At 34.2% G+C, this 23,444-nt stretch overlaps 1 protein-coding gene across 4 annotated transcripts in view; it reads right to left on the bottom strand.

The window, feature by feature from the left end:
* LOC118191572 (cyclin-dependent kinase 14-like) overlaps nucleotides 1-23,444 on the bottom strand; it is a 221,362-nt gene that overhangs the window by 100,032 nt on the left and 97,886 nt on the right. For all 4 annotated transcript variants that reach the window (XM_085817778.1, XM_085817777.1, XM_085817775.1 and 1 more), the window contains exon 3: nucleotides 15,835-15,881. Coding sequence is in view for 3 of the 4 variants with exons in the window: in XM_085817777.1 (XP_085673903.1) it covers nucleotides 15,835-15,881 (47 nt within the window). In the remaining variant the exon portion in view is untranslated. The remainder of the gene's footprint in view (nucleotides 1-15,834; nucleotides 15,882-23,444) is intronic.

Genomic DNA, 23,444 nt, shown 5'->3' with positions numbered 1-23,444 from the left:
TCTCAGCTCCGGAGTAAATAAGAATTTCATCCTGATCTCTACTCTCATAAGAGTGTTCTGCAAAAGCTATTGGTCATATCCTTAAATTAGGAAATGCATCCAACCAAAGATATTAGGTAAAGAGAAGGCATTTTGAGAAGCACCCCTACTGCCTTCGATCCACTTATCGGGGGTGGAGTGCATTGATCATTTTGGGCTACGATAGCCTTTTGTGTCATGTATACCGTCATAACGGAACGATTTCTCTTTTATATATACGGGACTCGATCTCGATATTTATCATTACAGGCTTCTATTTCCCCCCCCCCCATCACCCCCGAATCATCTCGCGCCCTCTGAGAATCCTCTTACGCCATTTTGGTTCACCGATAGTCTGATAACGAACGTCAGAAGGATATGCTACATGAAACAATGAGCAGAATTAATTAAATAAAAATTTGGTTAACATGTTGTTTCAATTTTTACTTCCTTGTACGAAGTAAAGGAAGTATTGTAATCACGAAAACTTCCGGGTACCATATTTCCAAGAAAATATCCATTTTGATCGCTATCGAACCCAACTTAACGATGCTTCTGCGCGGCATTCTGTACTTAAGGACAGAATAAAGGAATCTTTTACTCAAAACAAATTATTATATTGATTTAAAAGGGACTCAGAAGAGGTTTTTTTTAGTGGCATCTGTATGTACGTACGTATCTATCTCGCATAACTCAAAAACGAATATTCTCAGAACGTTGACACTTTGTATATAGGAGTGCTATAACATGCAGTTGTGCATCTCCCTTTTTGGTTGCACTCGGTAGCACCATAAGTATACGTATATATACCCACTCTGTTACTCGGCTCGTTGAACTCAATTTCTTTTATGCTTATATGTTGGTAAATTGTGCAACGAAAATATCCATTTTGACCGCTATCGAATGCAATTTAACGATGTTTTTGAGTGACATCTGTACGTAAGGAAAGAATAAAAGACTCTTTTCCTCCAAACAAATTATAAAACTGCTTTAAAATGAATTCTGAAGAGAATTTTTCGTGGCGTCTGTGCGCATGTACGTATCTCAAAAACGATTAACCTCAGAACGTTGAAATTTTGTATATAGGACTGCTATAACATGTAGATGTGCACCTCGTATTTTGGTTGCAATCGGCCAAACCAAACATATATAAATATGTTTATATGTGTATCCACTTTGTTACCCGGCTCAGTGATCTCAGTTTCTTTACTCTGATATGTTTATAAATTTTGCATTTTTGGCTTTAAAATGATTAAATTATGTTGTTCTTATCTACCAGTTGAGGTTTTTATGTCTTTAGTTTATCTGCATGCAATATTTGTAGAATTATCAAGAGTTTAAAAGTTGTTTAAGTGCGGCTAAGCCTAATTTTTTTACTAAAGCAGCCATAGTTGTTTACATTTGAAACTTATCAGAATAATAAATTAAGTCTTTCTGCACCTTCAGTGTCTTTTCGCCGAGTGGGACCAAAAGGAAACTCTCAGTTTTTTTTGCACCGAAAAATCTGCCTTCTTGCCCAGTGGCCGGATAGCTTGTTTTTGAGCAGAAACAGTAATTTTAAAAATTGTTTTTTCAATTGTTTTAACTGTATTTGATGTTTTAGGTTTTTCTATATCTTTCAGTTTTTATTGTAAGTTTAAAAGTTTTGTTAGACCCAACTCATCAGCAATAAAACCCGAATTTTACCGAGTTAATTAATAGTGAATGAAACATGAACTACAAAAATCTAAGATACATTGAAATGAAGGAAATTAAAAAATCCAGCTTTTTTCAGCAAATAACAGTACCATATACTAAGATGTTCTAATTGTACTATATAATTATACCTTCAGAAAGATAAGGCTCTATAATCGAGCTTAAACCAGCTAGTTGATAGGTATGTAAATTAAATTTTAATATTCTGTTTCGATTATACTGCATAAAGTCATTTAGTAAATAAGTCAGACTATTACTGTGGTCATACTATAAGAAAATGAACTATTAATTAAATTAAGAATTTGAGTAGTCATCAAAGCTTCAATGGTGAAAGATTCAACTTCAGAGCATAAAATTGCAAATGAGGGTTTTAATTTTATTATAACTTGCATTTAAGGATGAAAAGCGATAAATGATTACTGTGCTGAAATAATAATAATAATAACAACAAATCCTCTGCTGCACCTTCTACGTAGAGTCAATTCACATGATTTTCTATAGAGTGTATGCCATATCTCAAGTACGTTTTAACCCTTAAATGCATGAATTTTTATTTTCAGAGTCAAAAATATATTAAAATTGATATAAAATAAAATAGGAAAAATACTAAAGAAAATCTAAACTAAGTTTTTATTCCAATTTTTGAAAAAATATTATTAACTTAAAAAAAATATAATAGGCAAATGTGTAATAACAATTTTATGTAATAAATACCTTATAAACTTGTTTAAACAATTTTAAAACTTTGAATACATCAAAATAACAAGAAATAGAAAATCAAAAATTCGTAAACACAAATAATATCCACACCCTACACACTAACTCACACAATAATGACCGTTACACCACATTGGAACTTTCGAAACTATATACGTAAACAGTATGTATTCAATTGGTTACATTATGCAGTAAGCTAAAATTTGTGTTTCGAGTAATAAGAATAAGTAATCGAGTAATAACAAATAAGAGTTAAGTTTTAATAAAGTTTTGTAGAAGGAAGTATATACTATTCTAGTAAAGAACACCTGGTTATATAAACCGTTAGCCATGATGAACATGATGAAAAGCCCTTAGCAGAAGTGTGCTGGCTAAATAAATCATAATGGAAGCCTGAAATGATTAATAAAATTTGAAGTAATTTTGACGTGCACAGCATGCAGAAATCAATACCCTGAACATTTTTCTCTGGCAAGAAGAGTAGCTGTTATACGGCTGATCCAAGAAGTCGAACAGACTTCGGATGCTACTTCATATGATTTCAAGTCCATGCCAGAGTTCAACTGTACTGGCTGGCGGATAATATTGTGTTAGTCTCTCTGGAACCATTAGCCAAATGTTTCCGATTTCCGCAACATGGGATCTTGCATTGTCCTGTTGTAAGGTGATTAGAGTGCCGAAGATATGGCCCAACTCTGGGCATTTCTGTAATGTAATGTAAGGATTACTGGATATGCGGAATAGAGGTAAATGAGATACTTGCCTAAAGGCAATCTTTAATACAGCTGCTGGGGCGGTGTGGCGATAAAGAATACAAGTTTTAAAAGTTTTCCCTCTTCAGTGCCTCCACACACGGCTACAACCATCATTATTCCATAAGCAAAAGCATAATTTGTTAGAAAAGACGACGTCATCCCATTAATGCATCCATACGCGTTATTGAACGCGCCATTTTGACCATTGGTTCTTTTATTGTAGTGTCAACAGGAACCGAAACAATGGCTGTATAGCTGAAAATGCACGAAACTGCAGACGTCATTGCACCGTACGCGCGGATACTTGGTGCTGTGAGACACACTTTATTTCTTGACCCAGAGTACGGATGCAACTGTACGATTCCAAAGGATGACCGAAGATGGCTATGGTCTCCGATATCTGGCTAGTGGGGACGGTTCAGATCAAGCAGGTTGCTTTGTGTAGCTCATCTGATCCTATCGATTGTAAATTCTATTAATAGTTATTGTAATCTGATAAATGCTGGTAGAAATGCTTAGTACAATAATTCGAAACCCGGCGGGCTACTTTCTCCAGCGCACGAATTCTTAGGCTTAATGGTGTGGATTCCTTTTCCTACAGGAGGCATAACATGAATTCAAACGCTACAAAAACAAAGAGTAAATGCCATTTTCCAAAGAAAAGTCACCATTTTAAATTGCACCTTTTTATATCACTTTCAAGATGTCATTAATCTTACATGTAATTATGTGCATATACTGAAATGCATGTCGATATCTCAGCACATTCTTGTTTCCATGCAAAATTCAGATACGTACGCTATTTCATGGTATATCAACCATGTACGCTATTTCATGGTATATCAACTTTTATAGCCAATAATTATTTCCAGTTTATTTTGTGAATAGAATTAGGGTTTTCGAAAATAAATAAGCACTGAAATATATAAGAGTTAGTACAGCCCACTTCAAAAGCTTCAACTATGGATGGCTGTTGCACCAGGACAATACGTCCGCTCACACGGACCTATCTGAAAAGCAGTTTCTGACCAGCAAGAACATTACTGTGATGGAACATCCTCCTTATTCATCTGATTGGGCTCCATGCGAATTCTTTTTATTTTCTAAAGTTAAAATCTTGCTTAAAGGGAAGCCATTTTACCTCAGTGGAAGAGGTTCAGGCAAAAACGGAGAATCTGCTGAAACGCCTTCCAAAAACCTCGCTCCAGAACCGTTACCAGCAATGGCAGCACCGAATGCAGAATTGTGTGAATGTTGAAAGGGAGTACTTTGAAGGTTATAACGTCACGGAGAACTGATTCTGTAAGTACAATGAGTTATTGGACCAGTCTCGTTATTTTTGTGTCACACCTAGTATTATTTAAAATCCTACGAAAGTCATTTCCAGATTTATATATTGAGTCTGTATTTTATTTTATACACAGTACTTGAATAACTAAGAAAGAAAATAAACAAATTTAGCAACTACCAGACAGTTTATTTATATCAAGATTATTTTACTTATTTAAATTGAAATGATGAAGTTAATTAATTACTATGTCATTGAGTGGTTAAAATGAGTTTTTCTTTTATTAGCAACCTATGTGACTGAAAAGTTACTTATCATCAGTTAATTAAAACATAAAGTACAAATTTTTAACTATTTGAGATCACTTGAAAGATATTTTACACTCAGCTGAAATGATGGTTCAATGCACAGATCATCAGTACACAGCTGTTGAACTAAAATAAAGATTTTCTCCATGCGCTGTCGCAAAAGAAGATTCCACGTTAAATATGAACTCATTCAGCTGAAGAGTTTCGAAGTTATATCTTTTCGAAATATGGAATTTAATTATGAGCCCATTATATAACAAAATGTTTCAACAGTTTTTTAAGCTAGCTTGTATTCGATATCAATCAAATTGAATTGGATTATTCAATTATGGCAAAACACACGAGGGCTATCTGCCTAAAAGGAGGGATGCCTTCGTGGAGGACCCTCTAAGGGAAACTGGCTCATATACACGTTACGCATGGGGAAAACCACGAAAACACCCATGCAGTCAGTCCGTTCGTGGGATTCGAACCTCGGACCAAACAACCAGTGTTCAGCGTCTTTACCGCTCGGCCACTGGTGGGCATGCGATATCAAGCAAAATTGATATAAATGAAATCATTCGACTGAATAATTCCTTAGTTATAACTTTTTGAACAAGAGAAAGAGAGATTATGAGCGTTCTGTGAAACCTACTATAAAGTTTTAGCAAACTATTCTTTGCTACGTATATCTAATTAATCTCTAATCTTTAAGAGAATATTTTTAAACGATATGTACCTGAAAAAGTAGACATTTGCTCGATCTCCTAACAGGGAACTGAAATATCTCCGCAAGAAATAACGAACCAGAAATCAAACAATAGGTTTCAGTATAACGTGCCATTTACACCACTAATAAAATGCTTTGTTGGGGAATGGAATAAAGTCTAAACACAGCCCTTTCGTGTTCGTACATTAATATATGCGTTTAGCCTATATTTACAGACTTTAGATATTTAGGCCTGCCGCCTATATTATTAGCATTTTAATTTCATTATACCCAAACTTTACAGTTCAATAGCAGGAATTTACTTTCACAAAATATTTAATTATTACTACCAAAACAGGTTTGTTCTTTCTGCTTACACTCTTAACATATTAATTAAAAGCAACAAATGGGTAAAACTTTGGAAATCAATTCATTTTTTTTTTAAATTCTGAACATTTAAAACTGAGAAACTTAATCGTCTTAGCTCTTAAGAAATCGTAGTTTTAGACGTCATTTAAACGTTGGTGGAATTAAAGCTTATAGGAAAATTTATCGTTAAGTAAGAAACTCTATTATCTGCATAATCATACAAATCTTTTCGAGAACGTTATCAAAACGTACTAGCCATTAATATTTTTAAAGACACTGAAGATGACAATTAACTATTCATTTATATTAAAATCATAGTATAATATTTACCTGGTGTTAAATTTACTAGTACAGAATATTTGTGGATTCTAAAGAAAGACATGGTCTTTCTATAGCATCAGCTGGTTAGTTAATTAATGACTACAAAGCACATCAGTTTTAACAGAGTAGTCTTCTGTAGAAGCAAAAAAAATGCAATTTAGAAACTGCTTGAGTACTGTAAAAAGTTATTCAATTCTGCCGCCTCCTTGTCTCATAAAAGAGGAGGATTTCGTCATCTTTTGCAGTGTATTAAGCCATTTTCATTGAAATTGACTCCTAAATAAAGTTACACATTTTTTTTGTGTGTATATATACTAGATTTCAAATATCTCTGAGATCCATTTGTGGACTAAAATGGAAGTTGGTTTAGTTTGAGTCTTAAATCTTTTATTATGGATCACTCGAATCACAAGGGAGACATTAGATAATACATCATTTATGGAATTTCACTGAAATGTACACGTGGAAACAAATGGAGATGATTTTCGGTTTGTAATCTTAGACCTTTTTTTTCATGGGCCTCGCGTCAAAACCGTACAGAACAGATCGTATCCTCTGATGCTTTCCTGATATGGAAAAGATATCTTAGGGGAAAATGCATGAACAAAATGGGGCGAAGATATATATACCTGCTTTGGCAATGTCTTGGGCAAACGATAGGACATTTGTTTTCTGCACCAAATGGCTGCTGCGGTTGTGCATGCATTTAAAGTAGAAAGTGGATGAAACCGGAAATTGTCTAGCCATTACAGGATCTAATAAGAGAAAGAAACCGTTTCTATTTCTGATCCTTATATTAACCTACAAAATAGAAGCAAAGCAAAATCGAATTTAGTGCATGCAGCGCATACCTATTTAAATACTTCAGTGCATACCTATTTAAAATATTTCGGGTTTTTACCTGTTGTTTGGCACGAGTTTGTGGATCGCCGGAGAAACTTTAACACGCACTTTTTAGTCTGAATTTAAGTTTATATAATGCATACTTAATGCATTATATAATGAAGACTAATGTTTAATAAGTCTTCAGTATTGACTGAATAAGAATCTTGTTTCTGCAACTTTAGATTTTATACGATTTTATCTCACTGTAAACCCATTTTGTATTTTTATACACATTATATTTCGTAAAATTCTTGCCTCTTGTTCAGAAAAATTATTATGTGATCCTTCCAAGATTTTAAGATATTATTTTCAAAAACGTTAAATGTTTTCCAATTTTTAATAGTTTACTACAGAAATTCCCATTAATAGTATGTTTTCCACTTTTAAGAAGTATAAAGATATTGTTACTCACTTTGAAAGAATAAAAATAAAGGTGAAAGCTACACAAATGCGAAAACAAAGATTACCTGAAACATTTAGGCCTCCGTTAAGGGAAAATTCAGTGGTTAATTAAAGTTTAATACATTTGGTGGACTGCAGGTACGGACGCAATTTGAATACTGATCGAATTAAAGATTCAATAAAAATTTATCCGTATTTAAAGAAACATTTGATAAGATTTCTCTCTTTATATCTAAAATTTATATCTAAAATGCATATCATAAAAGTAATAAAATGTGTGAAAATGCTTTTAACTATCGTCGGCAGCTACGAGGTATGGGTAGCCAAAAGGATTGTCCTAAAAATTTAGTTCTCCGTTAGGTGGTAAAAAATTAAAAAAATTACATTGCAATGAAAACTGCTGCGGTATTTTATTTCGTCTTCTGATCTTTAACTCTGCAGACTTCTGTTTAACGCCTTAAAATTTTAAATGCAACGTAACTCCAAATTCCTAAAGAATACTGGATCCTCTAAGTAGTATTCTTTGCTTTACTTTTCCTTTTTTGCTTCGCAAGTTAATTTCTAAATAAAGCCAATCAAAGCGCCTTCACTAGCTTTCAAGGGACAGATATAAATACAGAAACGATATTAGCCTACACGTATCGATCTGACAGTCAGTATCAATTTCAAAGGAAATACTTATGAGACAGCAAATACCTGTACTGGAGAATAAAGTAATTAAGATAGAGTAAAGCCATGTAAGACAGACGAATAATTCGAATTTCTAAAATTTGCATGCAGTTATCAAATCATTTTATGAAATTTATTTCAGCTAACACGTTATATTCATCTGAGTTCATTCTTACGTTAGCTTAGTTTGTAGAGATATTAGTATTTTTTTGAAAGCAAGAGACCTGAAAAATGAGCAATGCCTTCGCCGGGACTTGGATTGTGGACCTCTCGAATACGGACCGAGTATGCTTCCAGTTACACCATGAAGGCATTGAGAAAGGAGAGAGAAAATATAAGTTTGAGTTTAAATAAAGTGGTCATTCAGACAAAGAATACTGTGGCAATCTAGACGATCCATACATTGGTCAGTGAATGTTAACTGTTACGGAGAAGATTAAAATCCCTATTAGAGGAAAACGAGTTTTCATGTTAAATTTAGACTGAGTGCTTTTAAGAACCTGAGTTACTAAAATCCCAAATTTGTTCGCATTAGGTAATTTTAATTTCTAATGGCGAGGAGGAATTTATTGAATCGTTTAGTTAAGAGTTTTAATTAATTTTAATAACACAGACAAGAGGTAATCTTGACAGTGTTACTGTAGTTAACCTTCCGTTTATTTTCGAAAACGATAATTCGTCGGAACAAGGAAGGTCAAGTAAATGCAATTATATAGCCAATTAGGTTTAACCTTACCATATAACATAGTATGTCTTTTCCGTATCGTTTGCCATTGCTACTCAAGTTGTATAAGCTATTCAACTTCGAAAAAAAAACTTCAAATGCAAGCGTTGTTAATCGCACGTTGCGTTCTTTGTGTTTTAATTCAGTTGACTATGAAACATTATGAAAACATTGTAGGGTTTATATTTATTTTAACTAACATTTATTTTAAGTTTAAACTATCTTTCCTGTCAAGCCTTACTTTCCCCTGGAACTGCCAATGCCAGAATATGTAAATTTGAGTAGAACGCGCAAGGATTCAAATTAGCAGCGGAAGTATTATTATTTAAATAGAAGGGAAACGAGTTCGGGGTCTGATATTCTTACTTCACGAGCGTGGAGGTAGTTAGCGAGAAATTGAAGAACCCCGCGTTTCGGCCTATGTGCTTGGCGGGAAGTAGTGTTAATCGTTCAAGTGAGCTTCAAGTCTGCTGAATTAGCAGCGGTATTGTAAAACGCGGTGAGTTAGTTATTTTAGAGAGCCTCGTAGTTAGAGTCTTGTCTTTAGTTTCTTTTCAGGTTATTATTTTTATTTGACCGCCGAGTTGGCGCAGTCTGTGAGCGTCAAGAGCACGCAATTGTAAGTTATTACGTTGAATAAAAAGGGACTTAAACCCTTTACGTGACTCTGTATTTTATCCAGTTTTCACAGTCACCTCTTGGTTGCGTGCAAGTTGGAGGCACGCAACGTTACATTGGCGCCCGAACACTTATCGAACTGAAATGGCCGAAAACTGGATGGAAGCCGCTGGACAACACCAAGAAATGACAAGTCAGTTGGAAGGATTTGGATACCTGGTCCAGACTTTGAGAGCGTCAATCAAGCCAAACGTCCATTTCGACGGAAAAAATTCGGTGGCGGTATTTCTAGAAGCTCTAGAAAACCACTTTCAGCTCTACACTGTTTCTGAAAGACAAAAAGTTGCTATCGCCACATCAGCACTAAGAGGACAGGCCGCGCTATGGTGGAAAAATATAGGCAAATTTTTATTAGGGGAATTTGGAAGCCAGACATATACATTTGAAAATTTCAAAAAATCGTTAGTAAAGGCCTTCCCCATAGTGAAAGATCGCGCACAGCTGGAAACCGAACTATATAGTTTCTATCAACGGGATATAGCAGAATTGACGGACTTTATTCTACGAAAAATCAAGCTAACGGATATGCTGTATGGAAAGAAACCCGATGCGGAGATTATTGAAATAATATTACCAAGATTGTTACCCGCTGTTCAAGACTACTTTGAAATTAGAAACCCAAGCACATTGCAGGAACTCTTCGAATTGGCGGTGAAGTTTCAAAATCGCAGAATAGCGGAAAAAGCGAGAGGGGCAACGTATTCTCAAAGTACCCGAAGGAAATCTTCAAATGAGGAAACCAGAAATGGAAATCGCTCTTATGGGGGAAAGAGCTATCAAGCTAACGCATCGAAACTCGAAGGTCAAGGCCCAAAAAGAAAATTTGAAAATAAACATCCGCGTACCCAGAAGACACAGATTGAAAGGAAAGCTTTAAACGACTAGAGGGGCCTGTGAAAGGGAGGGTCCAGACCCCGGAAGTTTTAAAAAAACCCTCAAATAGACATTTAAATACGGTCATCGTAAAAAACTCACAGCTACCAATTATACAAGTCCTGGTTGGCGATGTACCAGTAGAAGCCCTCATCGATACAGGAGCAGAAGGAAATTTTATGAGTGAAAATTTCTTCAAAAAGAATTTTTATAGGGTACGATTATTTAAAACCAAAAATACGGAAATTATAGCGGCGCAAAGAAAAACATGTCACTGCATCGGGAAATTATCATTAAACTTACAGGTAAAAGAGGAAAGTCTCAAAGTATTAATTTTTGTAGTGAAAGACCTGCAAAATTCTCTTATTTTAGTTATGGAGTTTTTAAGGGCCGCGAGGGCCAAATTAAATTTTCAAGATAGTTCCGTGGTGTTGGAGATGGACCAGAGGGTGGTGGAACCTGTGGAGACACCGCAAGTGGACCTTAGCCATCTGAATGAGCATGAAAGGAAAGCAAACAGCAAGTGGTGAGTAATTTTTCTCATTTGTTTTCAGAAAAACCAGGAAACTGCCAAATAGTTACGCACAAGATTCAATTAAATGCCAAAAACCTTGTAGGACTAAACCTTATCGGTATGACAAACAAAAAGACGTAATCATCGAAGAACATATTCAGGAGATGTTAAAGAATAAAATAATAACGCCCATAAATAGTGAGTACGCGAGTCCAGTCGTACTATGTAGGAAAAAGAACGAGTTTCCTCCTTCGGATAAAAGGGCTTGGAGGTTTGCTATTGATTACAGAAAACTAAATAGTATTACCAAATTTCCAGTTTACCCTTTGCCGGTTATAGACGAGATCATTAGACAGATCAAATCGACAAGATATATGTCTACTTTGGACTTAACGTCTGGCTACTATCAAATAGCTATGAGACCCGAAGATATACATAAAACCGCGTTTATAACAAAATCGGGCACTTATGCATTTTTACGCATGCCTTTTGGGTTGTGTGGGGCCCCATCAACATTCCAGAGAGCTATGGACATTGTTCTAAAGCCTGTCCTAGGAAAATCAACTTTAATTTATCTAGATGATATAATTATAACGAGTAGTACGTTGGAACAACACATTAATGATCTAGAACAAGATTTTAAATTATTAAAAGAGGCCGGTCTTACAATTAACGCCTCAAAATGCAAGTTCGCAACTAAAGAACTTAAATATCTCGGTTATAAAATTTCGCAAAAGGATATAGAAACGCAAGATTCAAAAATAAAAGCTATTAAGAATTTCCCACCCCCCAACACCGCCAAGAAACTTTCTTCTTTCCTTGGGTTATGTTCTTACTATCGATCTTTCATAAAAGATTTCGCTAATATTGTTGAACCACTCTTAGTAATCAAAAGAAAAAGGGGTAAATTTACGTGGACAGCGGAAGCTAACACAGCATTTGAAAGATTAAAAGAAGCGCTCATTAATGCCCCTGTTTTAAAATTCCCGGAGGGGGACGAAAACCTGGAAATTGCAGCAGATGCGTCAGACTATGCGGTGGGTGCGGTTCTTATGCAAAATAACCATCCTCTGGCATTTTTTAGTAAAACATTCAATCAGACACAAAGGAATTATACAGCTACAGAAAGAGAAACATTAGCCGTATTAATGGCTGTATACAAATTTCGAGTTTATTTCGGCAAATCGCCAGTAACAGTCTTTTCGGATCATGCGGCTGTTGGTAGACTTTACTCGGGGAAAAACCTAACGCCCAGGTTAATAAGATGGGCTTTAAAACTCCAAGAATATAATATCACAATAAAATATAAACCGGGTAAGGAAAACAATGTAGCTGACGCACTTTCTCGTATAAAACTGGACGATGAAGGAAATGAACTTAAATGCGCTGTGTTGACTTCAAATATTTTAGATTCTAGAGATACGGTTATTACTGAACTGAAAGCTGATCCTGAATTTGGAAATATCTATGCTTATTTGAAAGACCCCGAAAGCTTTGAGCATACAGATATCGATGCGATAAGAAATAGAGCAAAAAACTATGAAATAATAGATAATTTATTATTCTATACGAAAACAACAAACGAAAATCTTGAGTATAAACCAGTCATCCCAGCCTCGCTTCGATTAAGCATTTTGAAGGAATTACACGAAGCAAAAACAGCGGGCCATTTAGGGGTTAGAAAGACTTTAAAAAGGGTACGCGAGGCGGTATATTTCCCGCAATTATACAAAATAGTAACGGCGTATGTCAGGTCCTGCAATCAATGTCAGTTAATAAATGATATTAATTACAGCCCGGCCGGGTACTTAAATAGCATTCGCGCTACATTTCCGAATGAAATTTTAGGCATAGATCTTCTTGGTCCCTTCCCCCAGAGCGAGTTAAATAAAAATCGTTTTCTTTTAGTAATAGTAGATCATTTTTCAAAATGGACAGAAATTGTTCCACTTAAACGCGCGTCAGCCAAAACAGTCGCAGATACATTCTTACACAGATACATTTTAAAATACGGTGCACCGATAAAAGTCATTAGCGATAACGGAAAACAATTCATTAGTCAAATATTTGAAAACATATGCAATGGACTTGGCATACGCCATATCAAAATGGTTCCGTATAGACCACAGGCTAACATAGCAGAAAGAGTTAATAAAAACATAGTAAAAATAATTCGCAGTTACGTGAGCACACATCACAAGCGCTGAGATGGCTACATAAATGAATTAGCTTATGCTTTAAGAACGGCACATCATGATACTACGGGAAAAACTCCAGCAGAATTATTCTTAGGCCTAAAATTAATTACGCCTTTAGATAAATTATTCTTTGTGCAACAAAGAGAGCAGGAGTTTAAACAAAAAGATGTGCAAAAGCTGATTGATCAGGCGCTTAAAAGCTCGGATACGGCAAGAAATAGGCAGAAAATATATTATGATAGAAAACGCCGTGAAGCAGATTTTAAAGTTGGGGATAAAGTATTGAAGCGGAAATTTTCTTTATCAAGTGCCCCAGACAATTTTACGGCAAAGCTAGCTCCAAAGTTTGAAGGCCCCTATGTAATTCAGGAAATCAAAGGAGTAGTATTATATCTTAAGAACGAGAGAGGGGAAATCTGTAAAGCAAGCCCCGACCAGGTGAAAAAATTCTATAATCCAAATGATTTTGAAATCCTTAAAAGTTTCTTGCAGGACTCAAGTCTAAACGAAGTAGAAGATCCAGAGACAACAACAACTATTCCACCACCCAAGAAACAGAGAACTGAAGAGAGACCTAGCCCTTCTACAACCCGGACGTCGGTATCAAAAAGAAAAAATTATTTTCAAACTCCAGCGTTTAAGAAAAACAAAAATACAGATGCACCGGGTAAAGAAACCGTGGTAAAGAGAAAAACACCACCTACAAAGGATTGCAGGAAAAATTATACATCAAGGAGAACGCGCACACGGCCACAGAGTCAGGTGCCAGCAAGGCCGCCGTTCCGGAAACTGAAACGGCAACAGGAGGCACAAAAATACGAGGAACAGAAGAAATTCAAGAAGGACTCCAGACCGAAGGACGTCAAGACCAGCTGTCCCAGGGAAAAACGGAAATGTCAACCACCAGACGATTACTCCGCCAAGAGGCCAGCATGTAGAGGACGCAAAAGAAAAAGCAATGTGGACGACACTCGGAGGGCAGTAAGGAGAAGATTAACATCCATGAAACCTCTAACTTGGGACCAATATTGCCAAAAACGAATGACGGAGTTTCAAGCATCGAAAACTCAAAGATAAGTTAAAACCTTCTATAAATTTTTTTCTCTTTTGTTCCGAAATGGACTTGGGACCAATATTGCCAAAAACGAATGACGGAGTTTCAAACATCCAAAACTCAAAGATAAGTTAAAACCTTCTATAAATTTTTTTCTCTTTTGTTCCGAAATGTTATGCATAAGTACGAAGTTCTATGTTTTGACGAAAGTCAATATGTCTCGGTTGAGACTTAGTTTTGTTTTACTTTATTTAGCTAAGGCAAAAGTATCATTTGTTTTAAGTGTAAAAGCTAAAAACAAGCATTTTCTGTTGGTCGAAAGACTAATTCTGTTATGTTAAAGCCAAAATTTGGCCGAAGATAAAAATAACTTCGTATTCTTGTACTAATAAGAATTTTAGTTTCAGTGCCGCCAGCTTGGCGAAGAATGAGTAAAGTAAAAATTTATTTTCTCTTATTCATTTTATGGTAAATTGTAAAAATCATATGTATTAAAATTTTGTAAATGTACGTAAATACTTGAATGTTATGTAAAAGTAGAATTTAGTCTAGAAGCATAAAATTGTAGATGCTAAAAGTGAATGCTTAAAAGCAATGAAGTCAAAATTTAAGTATTAAATTGTAGATAAAGTCATGTTGTAGAGCGAAAGCCTGCATGTTTAAAGATGAATGAGGGGGAAGTTAGAATGAATGTGTTTTTTAGGGTTCTCCACCTACATTTGAATTTTTAAGAATATTAAAGTAGCTCATTGAGTTGTAAAATGTCGAGTAAGGTGTGTCTATTTGGTCGTTGAATTCTAACAAATCATGGTGGTTAGGGGAAGTGTTGTAAGACTAAAACACGAATATTCCCGTTTGACACCACACACGGTGGAGAGCCAGGGTAAAGTTAAATTAATGCTTGAAAAATTGAATGAATGTGAAGTAAGCAATAACTAAGAAAAACGAATTGTTTAAAAACAAAAATTTATTGTGTCAAGAAAGTGTAAATTATAATGTATTTAGAAAGATACTGATACTTATTCCTTCCAGATGCTGGAAGGAAAGACCAAGATTGATTAATGAAGTCCAGGAAAAGTTGCTGTAAGAAGAGAGCTTTATAACGATCAACAGAATTTTAGTATACAATTTGTTACATAAGATTTTTTTTGTGTAAACGAGGTTCTCGCCAGTTAGTTCAGAATTAGAGAAACTTACAACAGGTCGTTTGTAGGACCTGCTTCCAAGTTTTCCAAATTCTGGCAGCGGCAAATGTAGGGTTTATATTTATTTTAACTAACATTTTTTTTAAGTTTAAACTATCTTTCCTGTCAAGCCTTACTTTCCCCTGGAACTGCCAATGCCAGAATATGTAAATTTGAGTAGAACGCGCAAGGATTCAAATTAGCAGCGGAAGTATTATGATTTAAATAGAAGGGAAACGAGTTCGGGGTCTGATATTCTTACTTCACGAGCGCGGAGGTAGTTAGCGAGATAAAAAGGGACTTAAACCCTTTACAAGACTCTGTATTTTATCCAGTTTTCACAGTCACCTCTTGGTTGCGTGCAAGTTGGAGGCGCGCAACGTTACAACATGATGAAATGTAAAAATTAGCTCCTTGTTTTGCTACTTCTTAAGGAATATTTAGATCTAAGCATTAAAATAGTTATTAAGAAACATAAATTCAAGACATACCTCATTGTCTTGGCCAAATTCTGGGATGATTTCTTCTTTTGAAATGGCTGAAAATAAAAATTAAAGGAATTCTTTAGTAACTGCTTATGAACAAAATTAAAACAAGAAAAAAATTAAGGAAACAAGAAAAAATTTAATTAATTTTAAATTATTAATTCATTTTTGAAATTCATCTTTGCACTTGGCATACAGATTGAATGTTATGATAAAACTTCTAAACATAACGATTTCTCAGCAAATAACTTGATATTACTTGACTTGCTTGCTGCTTCAATATAAATTTAGTAGCAGAATTTTGTATTTCTTTTAAATATAGGGAATAAAACAAGCTTAGGAATTAGTTGTTTAAATGAATATACGAATACCCCGTAAGGTGTTTCTTATCCTAATTTCATAAATTTCTTCATAATAAATTTATTAATTATTAATTAAAGTTGGTGATAACTTATTAGAAATGCCCGAAAATTATTGTATTGAATTTCATTTGCTGAAGTAGATAATATTATTTGCGCCATTGCTAATGAATTTTCAGTTTTTGTCCAGTAATTATATTGTATTTATAAATATATACCTTAGATCATATACCATAATATATCTTGGCTCTTCAGAGCACTTTCATAAATTTAAAACTGTGAAGTCACTGGACTTAAGTACTGCTTAATGTATTTAATACATCAAGGTTTAATATAGGTTCTATACATTGTAGAGACATTAGGTTATTTCGAAGAAGGATACATGAAAATTGTACAATGCTCTCACCGGGTCTCGAAGCCTGGACCTCTCGAATACGCGCCGAGCGTGCTGAATATTACACCACGAAGGCATACTAAGAAGGCAGGAGAAATAACTTATAACATTGCGTGCAAAAACGTAAAGTTTCTTTTCGAGGTTTACCGGTTCATACAGTAATATTTAGTAGTTTCTACCGATTATAAGAATTAAAATACAAAATAAGTGACGGGCCGTATACAAATTGAGAAGCAAATACATAAATTTGTATATAACTAAAAATGAAATAAAACGTTTCTAATATTAATAGCTTAAATGATGTGCACTAACAAGCATAATCTCGTGAAATGTTTTGATGAATCTTATTCACAAACGTTTTACGAATGTATACTTTATAAAACAGTGGCAGGTTTCAAATATTGGCAGGTTGACAAACTCATAATATCTTTTAAAAATAATTTTAAAAATCTGAAAGATTTCCTATTTTATATTACGCCTAAAGTGCTTTTTTAACGTTTTGTGTGTTACCTTTATTTATTAAATATCAGATTCTTCGCACTTAAACCATAAAATTCAATTCAACGGCAATAGTACAAAATAATTTAAAAAGAGCATATCTTTAGAATTTCCGATACACAGTCTGGCGCGCTGGAGATAAAAATGATTTTTTTCGTACAGGTTTGCCATTGCTCACTTCGAAATTGTTGAGTTTCTTAATCAAAAACTCATAAATGCTTTACAAAATATCAAATAGATAATAAAACGAATTCCAAATTAGGGCTTCCAGATGCCCATATCCGGGTGGAGACTTACGTTATTCAGAACTGGATGACTCTCTAGGTACCGTAGTTTTATCACAATGCGAGAAACATGTATACTTTATTATTTAATTTCTTTAAATATAATACAGGGCTCTAATATTGGGTGGCAACGATTTGAAACGTGAAACTCTGTTTATAGTGAAACGTCACAAAATGCCAAAACGAAATTAATAGTCCTTCTGGAATAAAAACAAGTTTAAAATAAAATAAATGTTTTTTACATGTCTGTTACGTTATGATTTTAAATCATTAAAACTATAAATGAATACTATTAACGTCAATTTAGCATTCGAAAGCATACAAATTCCCTTTGTGTAAGGTGCTTTGAGGTTACTAAATGTTAACATTATAAATTAAATATCGCCACACCGTAGTAAATCAGAAAAGAATATCCCTGAATAACATCAAATTTAAAAAAAAAAAATCAATCATTATTACTTTAACTTTTTTTAACCGGCCCCTGAAACAGGGCGATAAGTTTTTTTTCTGCATCTCTAAAATTTCTAAATCTCCAGGTTTTAAAATTAAATATATACATCAGTTTTTGTAGTAAGAGTGTGAAACGTTTTGCGAAAAATTGATTATTAAAATTTAAAAAATCAAAGCATGAATATTTGCATCGGTTAAAAAAAGATTTTGTGTTTGGAAGAAGTATATGCGCACGACTAACGGATGCGAAGAGGTTTGGTTTGGTTTGTCTGATTATGGCAAAGCCTCGAGGGCTATCTGCCTAAGAAGAGAGATGCTTTCGTGGAGAACTTTCTAAGTGAAACTGGTTCGTATACACGTTACACATGGGGAAAACCACGAAAACACCCATGCAGCCAGCCCGTTCGCGGGATTCGAACCTCGGACCGAACTACCAGTGTTCAGCGACTGCTCGGCCGCTGTTGTGCTCCGGATGCGAAGAGGAAGACCACGTTAAGGAATTAATGAACACGGTATATAAGTGATACTGTGACCGGAATTCTAATTTTAAGTGCTATTCCAATTTTACACAAACACATATTTGGTATTTGTAACCCCAAATTTCCCTACAAATTTGGTATTTGTAACATGGTAACTAACATCTTGACTAGATACGCTCGATCTCTTAGGTATCTAAATTAGTAGTTTCGAAATTCATACAAGCAAAACGCAATTAATTTCTGCTTGTATTTTATTGCTAGCACCAATAAATAATTTTTAAACAACCAAATTTAAATATCATTAGGCTGTAAATAAAATTAGCGAGAGATGATTTGACGTTAGATTTGCATTTCTCGTCTCTCAAATAGATAATATAATTTATCATACATCCGTGACTTAACTTTTTCGCTAGTAATCTCTTATCACAACCAATATCTTAGGTATTTATGTTATCATCAATCAAACTCCAACCAAGTATTTTTAATAATCATGTTAGTTACTTAGTTGCATCAGACATGTTGTTCGATGCAGCAAAAAAAAAAAAAAAAAAAAAAAATCATATGTAACATATTATTGTACTATTTGTCTTTTAATAGAGTATCCAAAGCAATACCAGATGTTTTAGTATTTTAAATAAAATTATTTAAAAAGAAGTAAAGAGTTACGTTATATCTGTACGTATAGTCTTCAAGACGACATGATTATAATTAAGAGAAAAATTTCATACTTAAATGCATGCCCGATTTGCTACAAACGAAATTTAAATATTTTAATAAATTACGAACTTTTCATTTGAGCTCCAAGATACAGAAGAATAAACAGACAGAAAGAGATAATTGATTTTAAAATAATCAAATAGATTTATATGAATGCCAAAAGATGTTTTCATTTCTTAGTTACAAATATTTTCCATACTTTGGGGTTTTCTCTAGTTAAAACAATTTTAAGCTAAAAACATGAATATGTAAAAACGATGTTGGTAATTTTTGGTAAAGATCATCTCTTAAACTTTGCCAGGTTTTCGAGGAATTAAATTAAATGACTTCACTTCAATCCTGCATTTACAATTTAACTGATATATTTATCTAGGCTATCCAATATGATGCTCTGCGAACTTACGATTACTTCCAAATCCATTATCCACAAGCATAAGCTTTTCTAAATAGCATTAACATCTAGCGATTACAAGTTGGATTTAAAGAGACTCATACACCTCAAAACCCACAAGATCTTCTAATATGTCACTCTTGCAAGAATTGGTATAACTAACTTATTTTAAAAGCAATTACTTCCAAATTCTTACAGCTGACTACATAACATAGCTGCTTTCTGAAATAGTAATCAGAAAGTTTGTGTTGCCACAAATATTTCTATAATTTAATCCGCTTTGGGACAACATTTTTCGTCATGTTTCCACCTTGCGCGCACAGTTTAAAACATTCTGTTGCATAATTTAATTCCAGATTTAATATATAGCTTTTATAACACTTGAAAACTACTGTGAACCAAAAATTGGAAGAATTTCATGTTAAATTTTTATTTTATTTGGAGTTGAGTTTATAAAATGTATTTTATTAAAAAAATTGTAATGTTTTCGAACATAAAATTTTTCAATATTAAAATATTCATCAGATTTTTGGTTCAGTTAGAAAATAGTGCCTATATAAAGAATTCCATGGAATTTCAAGTGTGTACCATTAGCCATTTTTAAAATAACATGCGTGCAAGGTGGAGACGTGACGAAACATTTTGTCATAAAGCGGATTAAATTACAAAATTATTTGTGGCAACACAAACTTTCTGGTTACTAGTTACCAAAGCAACTATGTCATGCAAGCAGCTGTAAAATGTTGGAAGTAATTGCTTTTAAAGTTCTAAGTAAAATATCCAAATTCTTGCATTAGTCACATATTCGAAGATCATAAGGGGTTTAAGGTGTATGAGCCCCTTTAAAGCTCAGCTCATACACCTTAAAATTAATAAATTCTAAATCTGCTGCGTCTAGATGAAATAATTTATCAACGAAGAGCAGCAAAGCTTCATCGATTAGAATGAGTCATCACAAAGAACCTGGGCAGGTACGTGGCTTAGGCGCCCGTCTGGCGTCTTCAGGCGCATTAATAAGTACAGAGCGAGTTCCAGCTACCTGCAATTGCCTAGACTTTCTAAACTGCCGGCTATAAATAACCGTTACGACACATCCAAACATTGATTTCTCTTCGCATCTCTTTTTTTCTGTGTATGGTGAAACCTTTCAACTAACACCGGAAATCTTTGATATGGCTTTATTATCAATTCCTTTTTAATCGCAGAAAAATGGTAAACTTTAGATTAATTCTGTTTATATTTCGCAAAAGTAATTTATCAGAGAATGCACTGTGACAATTTATACATCAAGGTTATAAAGGATTTTGCATACATTTCATAAAGTTCATTTATATAACGTTTATAAAATATAGATCTCAAATCCCGACTTTGCAAACTTACAATCAAAACTAGATAGTAGTATAGCTGTCGTTTAATTATGCAATTCTGATACTACGAAAATGCATTCAGAATCCCTAACAAATATATTAACGCAGCAAAATCGATGATATTAATGATATTAGATTATCACCGATATCAAAAGATGAAAATACTTTCTCTAGTTGCAATTTCCTTCTTAACAAATATTTTCTATTAAATAATATAAATTTCGTGTAGATGTAAGAATAGTATATTTTACGTATATTGCATTTTTATTTCTTTGGAAGAGAATTTTAAATTAAACTTCTAGAGACATTTGGTTATTTCGAAGCAAGAGACATGAAAAATGAGCGATGCCCTCGCCGGAACTCTAACCACGGACCTCTCGAATACGCACCGAGCGTGCTGACCACTACACCACAAAGGCATGCTAAGAAGGCGGAAAAATACCTTATATATTTCCCCTTTTAAAGAACGACTGGTGATTAGTGGACCCAATCGCCATCCGCCACCTTTTTTAGTTCGAGCGCCACTGTAAATATACGTTTATTTTTGAAGCAGGAGTCGTGAAAAATGAGCAATACCCTCGCCGGGACTCGAACCTCTGATCTCTCGAATACGCGCCGAGCGTGCTGACCACTACACCACGATGGCATGTTAAGAAAGGAGGAGAAATACCTTATAAATTTATTGCATTGGCATAAAATGTCGTAATGGAAATAAGCAAAAAAATATAAAGGCATCTTAATTAAATTTATCTTCTCTTTCCTTGTTAAAACTTGTTTAAAATGTATGTGCAATTAAGAAAATATCTAACGGCCTTATACCCATCGTGTCAATTTCCATCGATTTCAAAAATATCTCATATCATTCTTTATGCAGAAAAAATCGACTGTGAAATAAGACTGAGCTAAAGGAGTCGGATAAAATTTTGACGATCTATGTGAATCTTTTCATATAATTAATTAACATAAAAGTCCTCACTTTTATAAGCATAATAATAACTTTACGTGACTTCCCACTCTAATCATTGATTATGCCATTGCCGTGATTAATGACTCACTATCATTTCATTTTCAGATAATCAATAATGGCATGTTCAGTAAAGTCATTGCTTGCAGAGACTTACTTATAATCACTGATAAACATTATGCATTGCACTTCTTCATCACTTGCTTTTATTTTGTTTCAGATATGTTCGATATATGATTTTGGCATGAGATTGACACATATTGCGATTAATATCATTTTGTTTTAACCAGCTATTTATAACTTAAAAGCCTTTAGTATAATTTCTCCGCTCCGTCTCCTTACGGAAATGCAAATCGTTTTGAGAGTACTTAAGTTGAGGTTTTTGGATTGCAATACAGAGCATGTTTTTGCTTCTCGAAGCCACGTTACTAGGTTCCGCCAGCTCTGATAAGATTGAAATTGTTCGGCTTTGCAACATACTTACCGTCAATTAAATTGTTTCTCTAATTAGAGTTTTGAGAAAACTCCAATTTATGTTTACTTGTGTAGTCTTCGAATTCTAGCCTTCATTTTAATTTAAATTTGACTGTTACTTTAGCGTCATCGCCACAAGTGGTGGTTGTTTTGTTAAGCACACGACATGCTCTTTTGAATAGTTAAAAAAAAGCCTAGATCATAGTATCAACTACATGATAAGAAATAGCTAAGTTATAAGAGGAAAGCTAAGAAATAGCTTTGTTATTAACTTCAGGCACAACGATAATTTACTCCAAGTCTGTTTGGAATTTGATACTAGTTTATGCCACTAAAGCAAATCAAACTCTGTAGATAAAGAAAATATAGTATTAATTGCAAAAATTGAAATCTTTATCAAAAATTATCATTTATGTGACGCGATATAATGCTGGTGTTTAGCATTTGTTACGTTACTGTCAGTCTTTCAAGAAAAATTATGAATTAATATGATCTAGAATGTACTAATAAATCTCCGAGTTACGATACATTTTGAGAGTGACATAGAATTAATTTCATTGAAATACAGTCTTGAAAAGTGAGTAACAAACATGCTGCAAGTTTATGAATTTCCATATTCCTGTAAATACCTAGCAACCAAACGAAAAATAAAAGGGCTAAAAATCTTCGATGTGATAAGTATCTAATCGAAAATTATTATATTTAAAAAGTATGGCAAAATGTAAAGGCAGAGATAAGCAGATTTCGTAATGGAATGTCTGAATCAAAATGGTGCGTTGAAATGGCACAGTGTGCCGTCAAGCGGAACATAACACCGTTCAGCTGGTGTAAATTGTCACTTTCCGTGCGGAGTTGGAGCAGTGTGCATCGCTGAAACGAGAAGCTTGGCGACATACATTTCATCTATGCGGCTGTGGCTAAAACGGAGTAGTTTTTAAAAACAGGCACAATGAAACATTCCCACCATTTATCCCTTTTCAGCAAGTGCTCCGCCTCCACCTGCAATCCTACAGATAAAATACATGTCGACAAGCTCTTCTTTAGGGTAGCAATGCATAGCACTCGAAATCCGTTCGGGGAATTGCAATTCACGCCAACAGAATGCTTTTATCTCCCATTCAATAGCATCTTTTACCACTTCCTCGCGACATTTGGGCACACGCATGCCATTACAAAAATCTATTTATTTCGGTTTCTTTTTTACATTTGTGTCAGATATTTTTTAGCACCTGACATAGG

This window comes from Stegodyphus dumicola, chromosome 5, assembly GCF_044657685.1.
Source record: "Stegodyphus dumicola isolate Sdum_Otavi_A_Nest chromosome 5, ASM4465768v1".
In the NCBI taxonomy this organism is placed as follows: domain Eukaryota; kingdom Metazoa; phylum Arthropoda; class Arachnida; order Araneae; family Eresidae; genus Stegodyphus; species Stegodyphus dumicola.
The sequence above is the reverse complement of the archived record's forward strand: the minus strand, read 5'-3'. Positions and strand labels throughout refer to the sequence as shown.